A 15,074-nucleotide genomic window follows, 5' to 3' on the forward strand; every position below is an offset into this window, starting at 1 on the left:
CATTTTATCTAAAAGTTTACCCCTGACGCTGGACAGAGTCCGATTAGATTGTATTTTTAATTTTTTACACACTTTTTAATTATATATAAATCTTTTATCGACATGTATTGGTTTTAACTCACTGTATTTTTACATTTTACTTTAATTTATTTTCATCGTTTTTACCGGTTGTTTGGCGCAGATAGCCTCGCAGCTTTGCGCCATAAAGCACCAAACAACAACGACAAATTGCTACAATTTTGTATTTTTAAATATCTACCACTCAGGTTGATATAAGTTTTGTTGGAGGTTCCATGTGCAAACAAAGATCCTTTCTACACAACCCATCTACATGGATCATGTAATTGTTGCATATTTTCTAATGAGTTATGTAATACTTTTTTAAACATCTACCACTCAGGTTGATATAAATTTTGTTGGAGGTTCCATGTACAAACAAAGATCCTTTCTACACAACTGATCTACATGGATCATGTAATTGTTGCTTATTTTGTAATGAGTTATGTAATACTTTTTTAAACATCTACCACTCAGGTTGATATAAGTTTTGTTGGAGGTTCCATGTACAAACAAAGATCCTTTCCATACAACCCATCTACATGGATCATGTAATTGTTGCTTATTTTGTAATGAGTTATGTAATACTTTGTGCTGCTGGTTAATACATGGAATTTTCATTTGTTGATTTCCCAGTATAATGAGTGGTTACACATAAGGTGTAGGGATAAACATTTAAATGCCTTGTCTGTAATATTATGTTTAACTTAGGTTTCAGGTCTGTAGCAGAAGGCTATGTTTTTATACAAATGTTGAAGAAGTATTAGTACAAGAAATAAGGTATTTTGGATTGTTTTATTTTAGAGTAGGCAAAGTAAATGGGGTTAAAATTTGGAAATAAAATGAACTTTAAAAATACGTGTTTATCTTATTTTGCATAATTTCCAACTTGTGAAGGATAATTAGATGAGTGAGTTATTTTAACATAATTTTATAAGCACCGTTATCTAAATGTTATTACGTGTGTTTTTAGGTATTTCATGTGATGGAAAATTTGTAATGAGTAAAGATGCCACGTGGTCGAGGAAAAAAATCCCAGAGTCCAAAAGCCACGGTAGAGAGAAGTTCTTCAAAGACTCCTGAAGTTGCCACTGAATTACAACAGGTAAGGAAAATACTACATATATGATTTGTTTAAACTTCTAAGGTATTGTGTTAACTTTGTAATATTAAGTTCACCAGAAGAAAGCTGTTACCATATTTTACAAGATTTAAGACACACAGGCATATAAGATGCACTCATATTTTAGCAAAGAATATTTGGGAAAAAAACATTTGAGGGTATCAAAGTATTTAATTTTTACTTCAAATAACATCAAACATAAAACAGGAAATATATATATATATCAAGAAAAACTTTTTCACTGAAAATATCATACATGGCTACATATTAAATCAAATTTGCAAAACAAGAAAAAACTTTAAGGGATTTTTATAATTGATAGAAAAGGCAAAATTCACCCTTAGTCTCTTCAGGGTAAGGAGATGTAAGTAATAGATTATTTTTCAAATGACAAGCATACTTCTGTTGGTGTTCGTTGTGGATATCCGGGTCCCCAGAGAGTAGTAGTATTGTACTGTACTTTGTAGTTCTACTAGAAGACTGATAAACAGAATACTACAACAGTTTTGTAGTTCTACCAAAGACAGATAAACAGAATACTATGACATCTTTGTAGTTCTACTAGAAGACTGATAAACAGAATACTACAACAGTTTTGTAGTTCTACCAAAGACAGATAAAAAGAATACTATGGCATCTTTGTAGTTCTACTAGAAGACTGATAAACAGAATACTACAACAGTTTTGTAGTTCTACTAGAAGACTGATAAACAGAATACTACAACAGTTTTGTAGTTCTACTGAAGACAGATAAACAGAATACTACAACAGTTTTGTAGTTCTACTGAAGACAGATAAACAGAATACTATGGCATCTTTGTAGTTCTAGAAAACTGATAAACAGAATACTACATCTTTGTAGTTCTACTAGAAGACTGATAAATAGAATACTACAACAGTTTTGTAGTTCTACCGAAGACTGATAAACAGAATACTACAACAGTTATGTAGTTCTACTGAAGACTGATAAACAGAATACTACAACAGTTTTGTAGTTCTACTAGAAGACTGATAAACAGAATACTACATCTTTGTAGTTCTACTAGAAGACTGATAAATAGAATACTACAACAGTTTTGTCGTTCTACCGAAGACAGATAAACGGAATACTATGGCATCTTTGTAGTTCTACTAGAAGACTGATAAACAGAATACTACAACAGTTTTGTAGTTCTACCGAAGACAGATAAACAGAATACTACAACAGTTTTGTAGTTCTACTAGAAGACTGATAAACAGAATACTACAACAGTTTTGTAGTTCTACCAAAGACAGATAAACAGAATACTACATCTTTGTAATTCTACTAGAAGACTGATAAATAGAATACTACAACAGTTTTGTAGTTCTACCGAAGACAGATAAACAGAATACTATGGCATCTTTGTAGTTTTACTAGAAGACAGATAAACATAATACTACAACTGTACTGTACTGGCCTGACATGGCAGTAAGGAGAAAGGCCAGGGTGTCTTTCCATGTGAGCAGTTTAAGAACTGTTGTATGTTGCAAATAGTAACTGTAGTCGAGAGAAATGTCCATGAGAATTCAAAAATGCTAACTGTTTAGCACTGGAAAACCAGGTGAAATGCTCAGCTATACCAACACTAATTGTATTGGATTATTATTATCTATTATAAATCCACTCGTATGTTTAGCAAATTTTTCTCATTGATTATAAGCCTAATCATACACTTTTGTATAGGTTAAATTTTACAAGATTAGGTAAAATTTAACTTACAGGGGTAAAACTGAGATATGCACATTCTTTAACTTCATGTATTAGATGCTGGATGATTATTAGAGGCTTTTTTCAGGAAAAAAGTGCATCTCATATGCCATAAAATACGGTATTTGCTTCTTTTGTTTAATAATAAATAATTTGTTTGTGATTTTTTTCTTATTATTCATCAAATTGTGTAACATCAGTGAAAAGAAGAAAGGATATATAGAAATGTAATCTATTCTTTACTTGTGAACTTTACATCAGTGACATAAAAATGTAATATATTCTTTATTTGTGAACTTTACATCAGTGACATAGAAATGTAATATATTCTTTACTTGTGAACTTTACATCAGTGACATAGAAATGTAATATATTCTTTACTTGTGAACTTTACATCAGTAACATATAAATGTAATATATTCTTTACTTGTGAACTTTACATCAGTGAGAATATATTACATTTCTATGTTTACTTGTGAACTTTACATCAGTGACATAGTAATGTAATATATTCTTTACATCTGAACTTTACATCAGTGACATAGAAATGTAATATATTCTTTACATCATAACATTCAAAATAAATATGAAAGTTTAACTTTTTTCTGGTCTCTTTCTTCAGTATTTTTAAATTTGCTATGTCATTGTATATATCATGTAGTTGTGGTAACATGGTTTTTGTGATGTGCTACTTTTTACAGCACAAGTGTCTTTTTAACATTGTTTACAGTATAACCTGCATTCTTGCTGCAGAATGTAAAGGGTAGATACTTTTAGGGATTAAAATTGCCATCTATTTTTACCACCTTCAATCCAGTATAACAGACATATTCAATAAACTCTGTACAGGACTTGGCTGGATGCTTAACTTTTTTATAACAGTCAATCCAGTAGGGTTTATATATGATTATTGAGCCGTGTATAGTCTTTGACTAAGTGCTTAGTGTTTGTACTCTTTGTAGCTACAGCATACTTGTACAGAAATGATTTAGGTAAGAGAAAGGTATTGTCATTAACTATGGTTAACTTTCTATCTTATAATGTTGAAAGAACTCTAGAGTTTTGGTTCATATATGTACAAACGAAATGCAAGTGTACCAGTTTTTAGTTGCTTTTAAGTAATCTTTATTGTTCTTTTAGCTTACAGAGTTAGATTATTTTTTATTCATTGGTTTATTATAAATCTGGCATCAAGACTGTAGGTATTAAGTCAGAGTTGTGTCCATTCTTTTATGCATTGTCTTTTTCTGTCTTGCTGATGTATCCTACAAATTATTAGCTTAGTTTCCATCCTTGACAGCATAATTTGTAGTTCTTTTTCTTTGTTCTTATTACATTTAATCATTTTACAAAAAATGCATTTTTTTTCTATTATGGCAGTTTTGGGCCTATTTAATTTCTTTTGCTTTCTTTAATGCTATAAAATATTTTAAATTTTATTTAATGTTTTCCTGACTTCTAACTTTGTTGCATTTTAATTAATTTTTTTTTGTTTCACAGACATTTTCACAATCAGTTTAGTTTTCTTTTCTAACAGTTCATGAGGTTAAATCTCTCTGGTAATGTTGGCCTCCCTGGAGGCTCTCTCTTGGTCGTGACTACCCTCCATAGTTTTGTGGTCACATGAAAATCATTTAAGATGTCTCATAAAATCTCTTCTCCCATATTTTTCCATAGAATGTTCCATTCTCCCTGTTCTGGTGGTTTAACCATGCCAAAACTACCGATTCTTTCTACTGTAGATATCCATCTTTTAATGTTTCTTTCTTACAATGAGAGGGTGCTGTACTTAATTCATGTCAGGTGTTTGGTACTTCGTATTTCGAAGAATAATACTTGCATATCAGTATTCTAGAGTTGTTTGCCTTTTTCAGAACTTTTCTCTTTATAAGTCTCACAATCTTTCCCCACTCAGATAATTATTCTGGTTTACTACAGCAATTACCAGAACAGTACTTAGTGTCAAGTCTTTAGTTCTTTATTCTAGTATTCTATTTGATTTTGGCTGTGGAAAACTTGTTACAGGTACAAGAACAACATTGAGTATTTTAAATGTGGTGGTAGATCATTCATCTACTCAAATCATATTCTTCATAGGAATAATCTCTTTGTCCTCTTCCTTTTTAATGATTTTGAACAGCTATCCCATGATGATATGTTTGTTTCATTACTTAACAAGAAACTTCCTTTATTTTTGTCTCTTCTTCTAGATCTCATAGCTTTAGGTGTGACTGGTCTGATCCAGCCTTAGTTTTATCAGTGTCTTTTTCTCCCAAGTTACTGTCTGGTCCTTCTTATGACCTTTTTTATGTGGCTAATTCTTGATTTCTGATTCTTCTTTGTTTGGTCCAGGAAGAGCTTGTTTTGCTACTAGTTAAGCATACTTTTCTTGATAACTTCAATATTTTACCAATTATACAGTGATTTTCTCAACTGTTTTTTCATATTGTGCATGTTCCTCCTCTTGATTACTATGATGTTTATTAATACGTTATTTTCTTTTATAGATATCAGCTGCCTTTAATGCAGTTTTAGATAGTGTTTTGGGCATCTAAGAAATTTTCTGTACATAGGAAATTACCTGACATTTTTTTTGTGATGTATTGGCCTTTCTACTGAGGCCTTCTTTGGGCCTTTGCTGTTTGGGTTACAGTTGGTCCATAACAGCATTTTAGATTTTCTTTTAATGTAGGTTTAGGTAGTGAAGGCTTTAGTATGAAGACTTTTGGAAGTATCATGAAAAGAAAAACCGGGTAGTTTGTGTCCATAGAAGATTCCTAAGACATTATTTGTTTTTATTTCTTTTTCTGATTGGGATCACCATTTTGTTCTAAAGGCTTTCTCATTACTTACTTTTTTAGCTGCTTTATTTTTGGAGCAAGTCCTAGTATACGAGGCAGAAACAAATCAAAAGATCCTAAAAAACAAGTTGAAATAATCTCATGATAATAACCAAATTATGAAATGTGAAGGGATTAAACCATTCTCAGTTAATTTTATGTTTTATTTACAGCTATCCTAACTTATATTTTGTCCGGTGTTTTATAAAAAACTTAAGCATCATTTTTACAAATATCAATAATATATTGAGTTATAGATCATGTTATATTTTTCTTGTACAGGAAAAATCTCCAAGAAGATCTTCCAGATCTTCAACTCGTTCTCAAGTATCACCTGGTTCTGAACCCATTGCTGAAGGTAGAAGGTCACGGCGTAGTTCTACAGCTGCACAAACAGCTGCTTCTGAAGCACATGCACGTGTCACACGTAGCCGGAGTCAAACAAGTCATAAAGGAAGTCCTATATCAACACCTAAGTCTGAAGTAGAGTCTCCTGCTTCTAGAGTAAGGTCAGGACGCCGAAATAAAAACAGAGTTAACTACCAAGAAGAAAGCGAGGGAGAAGAAGATACTTCAACAGTGAAAAAAGAAAATGATGATAAAGATTACAATGAATCTGACATAGAAGAAAAATTAACAAGATCGGGAAATAAACGAGCTATTTCTAAATCTCCGAGAAAACAAAAAAGAAATAGTGGTGATAATCAAAGTGTACAACATTCCAAAAGAAGAGCCCAAAAGAACTCTCAAGAACCAGAAGAAGATTCAGTTTTGAAAGATAACTCAGTCTCACAAAGTGATGAAGAAATGGGAAAGAAAGAAAAGGCAAATAAAAAGTATAAAACAGATTGTGAAATGGATAGTGGTGATAAAAAAGGGGAGAATAAAGAAAAGGCAAATAAAAAGTGTAAACCAGCCACTGAAATAGATGAGGATGATAAAGAAGAGGAAAATAAAGAAAAAAAGGCAAATAAAAAGTGTAAACCAGCCACTGAAATGGATGGTGGTGATGAAGAAACTGCAAACAAAGAGTGTAAACCAGCTACTGAAATGAATGGTGATGATAAAGAAAGGGGAAACAAAGAAAAGGCAAATAAAGAGTGTAAACCCATCTCTGAAATGGATGGTGGTGATAAAGAAGGGGCAAATAAAGAGTGTAAACTAGACTGTGAAATGGATAGTGGTGAAGATGTAATTAAAGAGTGTAAACCAGTCTCTGAAATGGATGGTGGTGATAAAGAAGGGGCAAATAAAGAGTGTAAACCAGCCACTGAAATAGATGGTGATGAAAAGGCAATTAACGAGTGTAAACCAGACTCTGAAGTGGATGGTGGTGAAAAGGCAATTAACGAGTGTAAACCAGCCACTGAAATGGATGGTGATGAAAAGGCAATTAACGAGTGTAAACCAGCCACTGAAATAGATGGTGATGAAAAGGCAATTAACGAGTGTAAACCAGACTCTGAAGTGGATGGTGGTGAAAAGGCAATTAATGAGTGTAAACCAGCCACTGAAGTGGATGGTGAAAAGGCAATTAATGAGTGTAAACCAGCCACTGAAGTGGATGGTGGTGAAAAGGCAATTAACGAGGGTAAACCAGACTCTGAAGTGGATGGTGGTGAAAAGGCAATTAACGAGTGTAAACCAGACTCTGAAGTGGATGGTGGTGAAAAGGCAATTAACGAGTGTAAACCAGATAGTAAAATGGATGATGATGAAATGGAAGAGGAAATAAATAAAGATTTAACTCCAGAAAGTAAAATGGATGATGAATATGCATCTCCAGTAAAAGATAATAGCACAAGAGCTACTATGCAAGGGGTTTTTTCACCCACAAAATCAACTGTGGAGACTGTCAGTGAAAGCAAGGATATCTCATACGAACCATCTACAAAGAAGAATGAAGGGAATGTTTTGGATGTGAATAAAGATAAATCTTCAGATTTAAAACGTAAGCGTGAAGTTCAGAATTTTGAAAATGGATTTACTGAACATCCAGAGAAAAGAAGTAGGAAGGCTGATGAGGCAGAAGATGAATCTGCAGTTGAAAGAAACATCATTACAGAAAAAGTTTCAGTTAGTGAAATATCACAGGAATGTGAAGAGAAGGTAGAAATCATGGAAAACAAAGAAGTTGAAATGAATATTAGTGAGAAGGATAACTTGTGTGTTGAAAAAACTTCAGAAAATTTAGAAACCTTCAACACTCCTGAGACTTTTTTAAAAGAAGAAGAAGAACCTATGGAAGTTGATGAAGAAAAAGGAGATATGCTCAGTGAAGTGCCTGTTGAGCCTAAACAGGAAAACAAAACAAAGGAATTTTCCATTGAAAGCCAGTCTTTGCTTCAAAAGACTGAGACAGTCACAGAACGCAGTAGTGTGTCAGAAACAAAGAAGTCTTCTGAAGTTGAAAAGTACCATTTAGAAAAGCCACTTTTAAGCAATTCTGATGTGAACAATTTAGATACAGGTTGGAATACCAAAGAAGTTCGGCAGAGCGATAAAGTATTGAAAGAAAACCAGGAATCTTCAGCTGGGCTTTCAGAAAAACAGGAGTCTTTAAGTAAGATTCCTACACCACTTCCAGAAGATACTTCAGAAGTTTCTTTACGGATAGAGAGAGGTGACAGTAGAGTGTCAGTCATTCAACAAAGCAGTGAACAATCAAGTAAGAACCTAGGTACTTCATGTGTTGGTGAATCCGTAAATGTTCAAGAGGAAAAAAATAAGGAACTTTATTTACCTGCAAATGTTTATACGAGCAGTATTTATGCCGAGCAAGGAGATTGCATTGTTGAAAAAAAAAAAGTTTCTTCTATTGTAGCTTTTTCTTCTACTTTGGAAGAGAAAGATGATAAATGTGAAATTCAGCATTCAAACACGGTATTTGAAAGTCTATGCAAAAGTTCTAAGAACATGAATTCATCAAAGATACTGCTAGCTGATATTGAAACTGTATCTCAGTTTGAGAAGGATAAAAATCCTTCATGTGTGGTAATTAGTAATGAGTCAGATCTGACAGAAAATATAGCCGTCCCTAAATCACCTCATCATGAAGCTGAACATCAGTTAACACCAACTTCTGACCCTTTATCTTGTAAATCTACTCAACCAGGTGAAGGTGTTAAATGTTCAGAAATTCCTGACCAGGCTAAATTTCCCATAGGTGAGAAAACTGGACCAGTTGATAATGCCCAATCAGTTCAACCATCATCATCATTAGCCACTGTCACTTCATCAGTTACTGAACATGCAGAAGTTGTTACCACATGTACCCTTGTGGAACCTTCAAAAGTATATACTGTTTCAATCACCTCTACAGATCATTCTAAAGATGATTTTATAAAAGACAATATGGTAGAATCTTCAGAAAAAGATGCTTTTTCAAATGTTTCTGCAGATCATCCAACTGTAAATAGTGATTCAAACATACCTGCAGAAACTACAAAAGTACATGCTGTTTTGGAAACTTTTGCTAATCATTCAAAAATAGATGTTTTAAACTCTCTTGAAGAAGCACCATGTATAGATACTCTTGATGATCATTCAAAAGTAGATCTTGTTTCAGACACATTAGCAGATCATTCAAAAGTAAATAATGTTTTAAATGCTCCTACTGATGTTGTTTCGAACTCTCTTACTGATGATTCTGAAGTTAGTGTTATTTCCAGTACTCCATCAGAGCAGCCAAAAATGGATGTTATTTCAAACACTCAAACTGAACATTCAAAAGTAGATATTGTTACAAACAATGCTACAAATGGAGTTCACAATGCTGGTTTAGTTGAGATAGAGAAGCAACATGCCTTGAGATTTCCTGGACGACAGTATCTGTTCAATTCTGCATTAACTTCTGAACTTAGAGCTGCTCTTAGTAATAGAACATTCAGTATAGTATCTTGTAGTTTGAAAACTGCTGAACCTCGCCATGACCAACTGTTTACAGAATTAGAAATAATTAACCCTGATCTTGTCTGCTTTCAGCATATCAGTCTTCCTTACTTCACAGATATTTTGGAACCTAAAATGAAAGACTCAGGATATGTTGGTGTTACAAATTCACCAAAGAATGATTTAACTGGATTAGCAACCTTTTGCAAAAGTGCTGCATTCCATATTGATGAACATTCTGCTATGTCCTTGAAAGAAATTGTTGAAAAGGTGAGTTGTTAGCTAATACATATGACTGTCTCATAATTAATGCTAGTAAGTTATAAAACTGTATTCAAAACTGGTTTTTGAAATTTTAAAACAATGTAAACATTGAGAATTATAAACCCTCCAACACAATACCTTCGGATACAATATTTTACTTCCACACACAAAAAAGCATTCTCGATTTATACTGCCCTCTATTGGTGCAAATTTTTGCTCGCAAATAACCTTGATACTTCCTCTTATTTCTACATACTAACATGCAAATGATTATGCAGCAACCTTCCACCAATAGGAGTGCAATACTACCCCTATCGTAACTCGAACCCTCTCTGATCTTGCAGCTGTTAATCACTTTTTATTGGCAGTATCATTGAATAGGCTTGTTTTCACTTACAGTTTAATTCACTTATCAGTTTTTATACTTTAACTACATTGTTCTTTACCATTTATCTTCTCTTTTGTGAAGAGTTACAAATTATTTTATTTAGCTTCTCTCCTCTTTCAATTTTGTGAGTTATGCACTTGCAGTTTCAGGTGGTCATGACTACGACTGCTGCAGCAAGAAATTTCCAACCACATCCAATAGATCAGAACCACGATTCTCGGGCTCATGAAGTGACTGCTCTGGTCCATCAGGAATTGACCCATTTCATGCAACAAACTGATGATTGTCCTATAGCGGTTTTTAGTGATTAGGAAGTTTTGGATTTGGACAGCTTTTTTCTCCATCCTGAATATGCCTTTCAGTCACGTGTCATTTTGGGAGAATTATCCAGACCTCTTTCTCCTTTGGTGGATTTGATTACTCAGGTGTGTTATGTTCTGTCCTTATCTTCTGTTTCATATGTTCCACCTCTGATCTTCTCGGGGACTAGCCTTTTGGTCATTATTATAGTGTTTCCTCCTTCCCTAGTTCAAGAGTTGGTATGCCTCGACTCCCACATTCTGTGGATGATCATTCTTTTGATTATCATTGTTTCAGCTTTCTTATTTGGACTTTCAGCATTGTTGTTTATTTTCCCTTAGTATGGATTAGCCCCCTATAATTCATTTACCTTCTGCTGTGCTTATCTTATTCTGACCACCCTTCTCGGGTCAGGGCTGGTGGGGACCAAACTCCTTCAAGTTGCCCATGTTTGGAGGTTCTTAACAGTTGATTCATGGGTTCTGGAAGTTGTTTCAGTATGTGTGGTCCTCTACTTCCCTTCCTCTCCCCTGTTGTCTTGCAATCCTGTTTCCTTCTCTACTCCTTGGGATCCCATTTTTTTTGCCCACCTGATTCATTCCAAGGGCCTTCATTTCCACCATTCTTTGAATGTATGGCTGCTTCTTGCCTGCTCCACTTAAGTTGCAAGCTATGCAATGTCTTGTATGCAGCATCTTATCCTCTCCTACTGGATGAGTGGTTCTTTCTCTTTTGGGGACATGGGCTTCTCTCGCAATCCTCAGTCCTTTTGGTCGCATCTCATGCATCATTGTCAGTGGGTTTTGATAGACCAATGGAGCCTTGTTTGGTATCCCTCAGATGCCCCTCTTACCCTTCCCCCTCCTTTACAGAATGACTTCTAATGGATACTAAAATCATTATTAAATAAAAATTATATAGAATCACACAATACCAACAATTTTTATAAAATAACCTGCAATAACTGTACAGAATTGTACATCAGAGAAAATTGAAGAAAAGTGGAAACCACATTCACTGAATGTAATAAAAAAAAAAAACCTTCCATGTTTATCATCATTGCAACTGAAAAAAAACAGTATATCTATACAAAACACTAATTTTAAGCAAAGAATCAAACATCAATAAACACAGAATAAAGGAAGCTATTTTAATTGAACAAAACAGTTCTACCCTAAACCAACACCCTGGGGTACGAAGGTACCTGTACACGTACGCTGTACTTGGGTGTGAAGCAATCTTCGTTCATGTGATTTCTATGCTCCATACTTTATACATGTACATATACAGTATATGTATTCATGTTGCGTGTTCATTTATTTGATTTTACATGTACATGTATGTACTATAATCTGAAGGAAAATTAATTCTACCTTGATTATTCAATGTGGTTTGAAAAAATTAATCATTTCAACAGCAGTTAGGGCTTGATTACACCAGTTGACACGTGAATGTTTTGTCAAGTATTGCACAGTTGGCCATGAAATTGAAGCCATGTCGCAAGGTGGGAAACCCTCACCAGTCAATCAGCAATCAGAATTTTCTCAAGATGTGAGATGATGTATGATGTCGGTAAGTAATTCTCCTGGTGAGTAGGTAATCTGCGGCTTGTTATATAGATATGACACATATCAAAGAATAAATTGCATTTTTGTACAAAGATAGACTTTGTCTCACAATGCCTTAAGAAAAGCTAAAACATAAACACCTCACCTCACTTTCGTGTGCTCAGAATGAACAACAAAATGCTTCTCAATATCATATCTGCCAGACTTGTGAACATTCAAAGTCATCCTGTTAAATGTGCGAAACAAATAAAGATGGACAATCTTTTTATGAAATAAATTTGGTGTCAATTTATCATATTTAAAGTGTATGAAATAAAAATGATACATGTATGTTTTATGAAATAAATGTGATTGATGAATAAATTGTTTTACATAAAACACAAAAAACAATTTCAAGTTATCTTTATTGAATTGTTATTCATCTAACTATTAGTATACCAATTTGCTATGTCATCTGATTACCTATACGGTATATAAACCATTATGCCCAAGCCTTGGCAATAGCAACTGGCAAAACTTGAACTCGGTCATTTGTTATGTGGTTATTGATCCTTTGAATAATTGCTTCCTGTCAGATACGACTTTTTTTATCGAGGCAGATAAGTCGGTCGTATCTAAAAGGGACTACTGTACATCACTTTCCCGATTTTGGTCTCCTGTTCCTCATCCTCTGGCAGGAGCAGTCGATGCTCTCAGTCGACATTGGTCAGGTTGGTACCTATATGCATATCCTCCTATTCGTCTCCTCTCGTGTGTCCTTGCCATACTTCAGACTACTCCATGTAGTGCTGGTTGATTTCCACTGTTGCACCAGTTTTTGGTGCCACCTACCCTTCTCTTCCTTAATCTCTGACAATCCTCCATCAGCCACACTCCAGCATACATCATCCACCTGTACCTGCACTTCATCTTCACACACGGCTATGTCTGGTCCCTCGCCTAAATAGCCAGATTTTTTGCGTGTAGCTTCCTTCTTTTTCCTTCCTCCGTGGTGGTTTACCTACAGATGTGGTACAAACTGTCCTCTTTGCCTTGCTTTTTGAATGGAACCTTTCGGTTTTCTCTGTTGTGGGCTATGGGTGGCATTATCTGCTACTTTTTGGTTTACTGACTTTGATTGTGTTTTCCATTTGCAAGTCTTATCCTTGTTTTTCCTTCCATTTTTCCTAACCTGCTTCCCTTCTGGATTAGCACCATTATGTGGTCCTCCATGGTTTTCCCCATCCTCCATTGGATATTTCATCTTCGTGTTCTTTAAATCACCTTTCCTTGAAGTCCCTATTCCTCTGTTGTTGGCATATAAACTTTGTTGTTCTGATGCATTTCTGTTTGATATGCACCATGTTTTTGTTCTCCTCTTTCCTGATTGTTCCTTTATGCCCAAGACTTGAAGAGTGTACTTCTTCCTTCACACCTTTTCTCCCTTCTCTCCTTTTCCCATCTTTATGACAATTCTGATCCCATTTGCCTCCTTTGCCCAGTCAGGGCTGTTAGATGGTATATGGCACATCATACTGTTCCTTTCCATGGTTCCCAAGTCCATTTGTTTCTTCTGTGAAATCCTCACCTTTTCCTTGTTCTTTTTCCCATTATCCTTTCTGGTTGAATTTGCCTGCCGATCTTCTTCCCTTTCTCCTAATGATTGTTGCCTTTTCATGTTTTCTTCCCATCAGATCCATCACTTTACCGTGTCCCTGGCTGCAAATTTTCCATCTTCCCTTGGAGAAGTCATCAGGGCTGTAAGTTTATATGTGGATGGTAAGTACTCTGTTCATTTGTTTATTTCAGTGTCCTTTATTGCATATTTGGATCCTGCTCTGTGGCGAGTGTTGCTTGACCAAATATACTTGGTCTTAAATTTGCTCTGTACAACCTGTGATCATATACCATTCTAGATGACTGTGGCATTGTACCTCTTCCTACCGAAGACCCGATAATTAATCTTAGATGTTGCCATGTGTTTGTTGATCGACTCCGTCAGTGTGTCCTCTATGCATCAAAATACAATATCATAACGCATCACAAAGTCATGTTACACACTCCCTTGAGATAGGGTGTTCTGCAGGACCACTTATAGGTATCCCTCATGGTCTGTTGCTTCTTAAATATGTTTGTTCTGGAATCTACACTCGTAAACTGACATGAGTAAAGCAGACAGGGATTACTGCCCCTCTCTGATGATCTGTGGCTCTTCCTACCGTGGAAATGATGTATATAGAGGCTGCCAAGTGTTGGTTGATTGATTCCAATGACACGATCACTCTGCTTTTCAAAATAAGGTATCATAGTCACCCATTTGCACTGTCTTCTGTGCTGTGGTCCTCCAAACTCTCCAACACAGTTTCAACCCTCATTCTTCTAGTGGATTATGAGGTCCTAGCCACTGGGGTGGTAAACCATGGAGGCCTGTCCTCCTGAGAGTGCCCAATACCACTCAGTTGAGAGTAGGGTGGTGCCATTCTCCTGGTGTAGATGGTGACACACTTCTTACTGCAGACCTGATGTAATATTTCTTTATTTCTGATGGAGATATTGTTTAAAAGAGACACTGTATGGTAGATCTGAATCATCTCCACTGTATCTGTGTAGTAGATCTGAATCATCTCCACTGTATCTGTGTAGTAGATCTGAATCATCTCCACTGTATCTGTATGATAGATCTGAATCATCTCCACTGTATCTGTGTAGTAGATCTGAATCATCTCCACTGTATCTGTGTAGTAGATCTGAATCATCTCCACTGTATCTGTATGATAGATCTGAATCATCTCCACTGTATCTGTATGATAGATCTGAATCATCTCCACTTTATCTGTATAGTAGATCTGAATCATCTCCACTATATCTGTATGGTAGATCTGAATCATCTCCACTATATCTGTATGGTAGATCTGAATCATCTCCACTGTATCTG

General features: G+C 35.1%; 1 protein-coding gene across 3 annotated transcripts in view; it reads left to right on the plus strand.

Moving 5' to 3' along the window:
* Window positions 1-15,074, plus strand: part of LOC106472900 — a 43,837-nt gene that overhangs the window by 12,555 nt on the left and 16,208 nt on the right. For all 3 annotated transcript variants that reach the window (XM_013933569.2, XM_022401445.1, XM_013933570.2), the window contains 2 exons: window positions 1,031-1,162; window positions 6,032-9,910. In XM_013933569.2, the coding sequence (XP_013789023.1) occupies window positions 1,067-1,162; window positions 6,032-9,910 (3,975 nt within the window). In that variant the 5' untranslated portion in view covers window positions 1,031-1,066. The remainder of the gene's footprint in view (window positions 1-1,030; window positions 1,163-6,031; window positions 9,911-15,074) is intronic.

This window comes from Limulus polyphemus, unplaced genomic scaffold, assembly GCF_000517525.1.
Source record: "Limulus polyphemus unplaced genomic scaffold, Limulus_polyphemus-2.1.2 Scaffold5714, whole genome shotgun sequence".
Taxonomy (NCBI): Eukaryota; Metazoa; Arthropoda; class Merostomata; order Xiphosura; family Limulidae; genus Limulus; species Limulus polyphemus.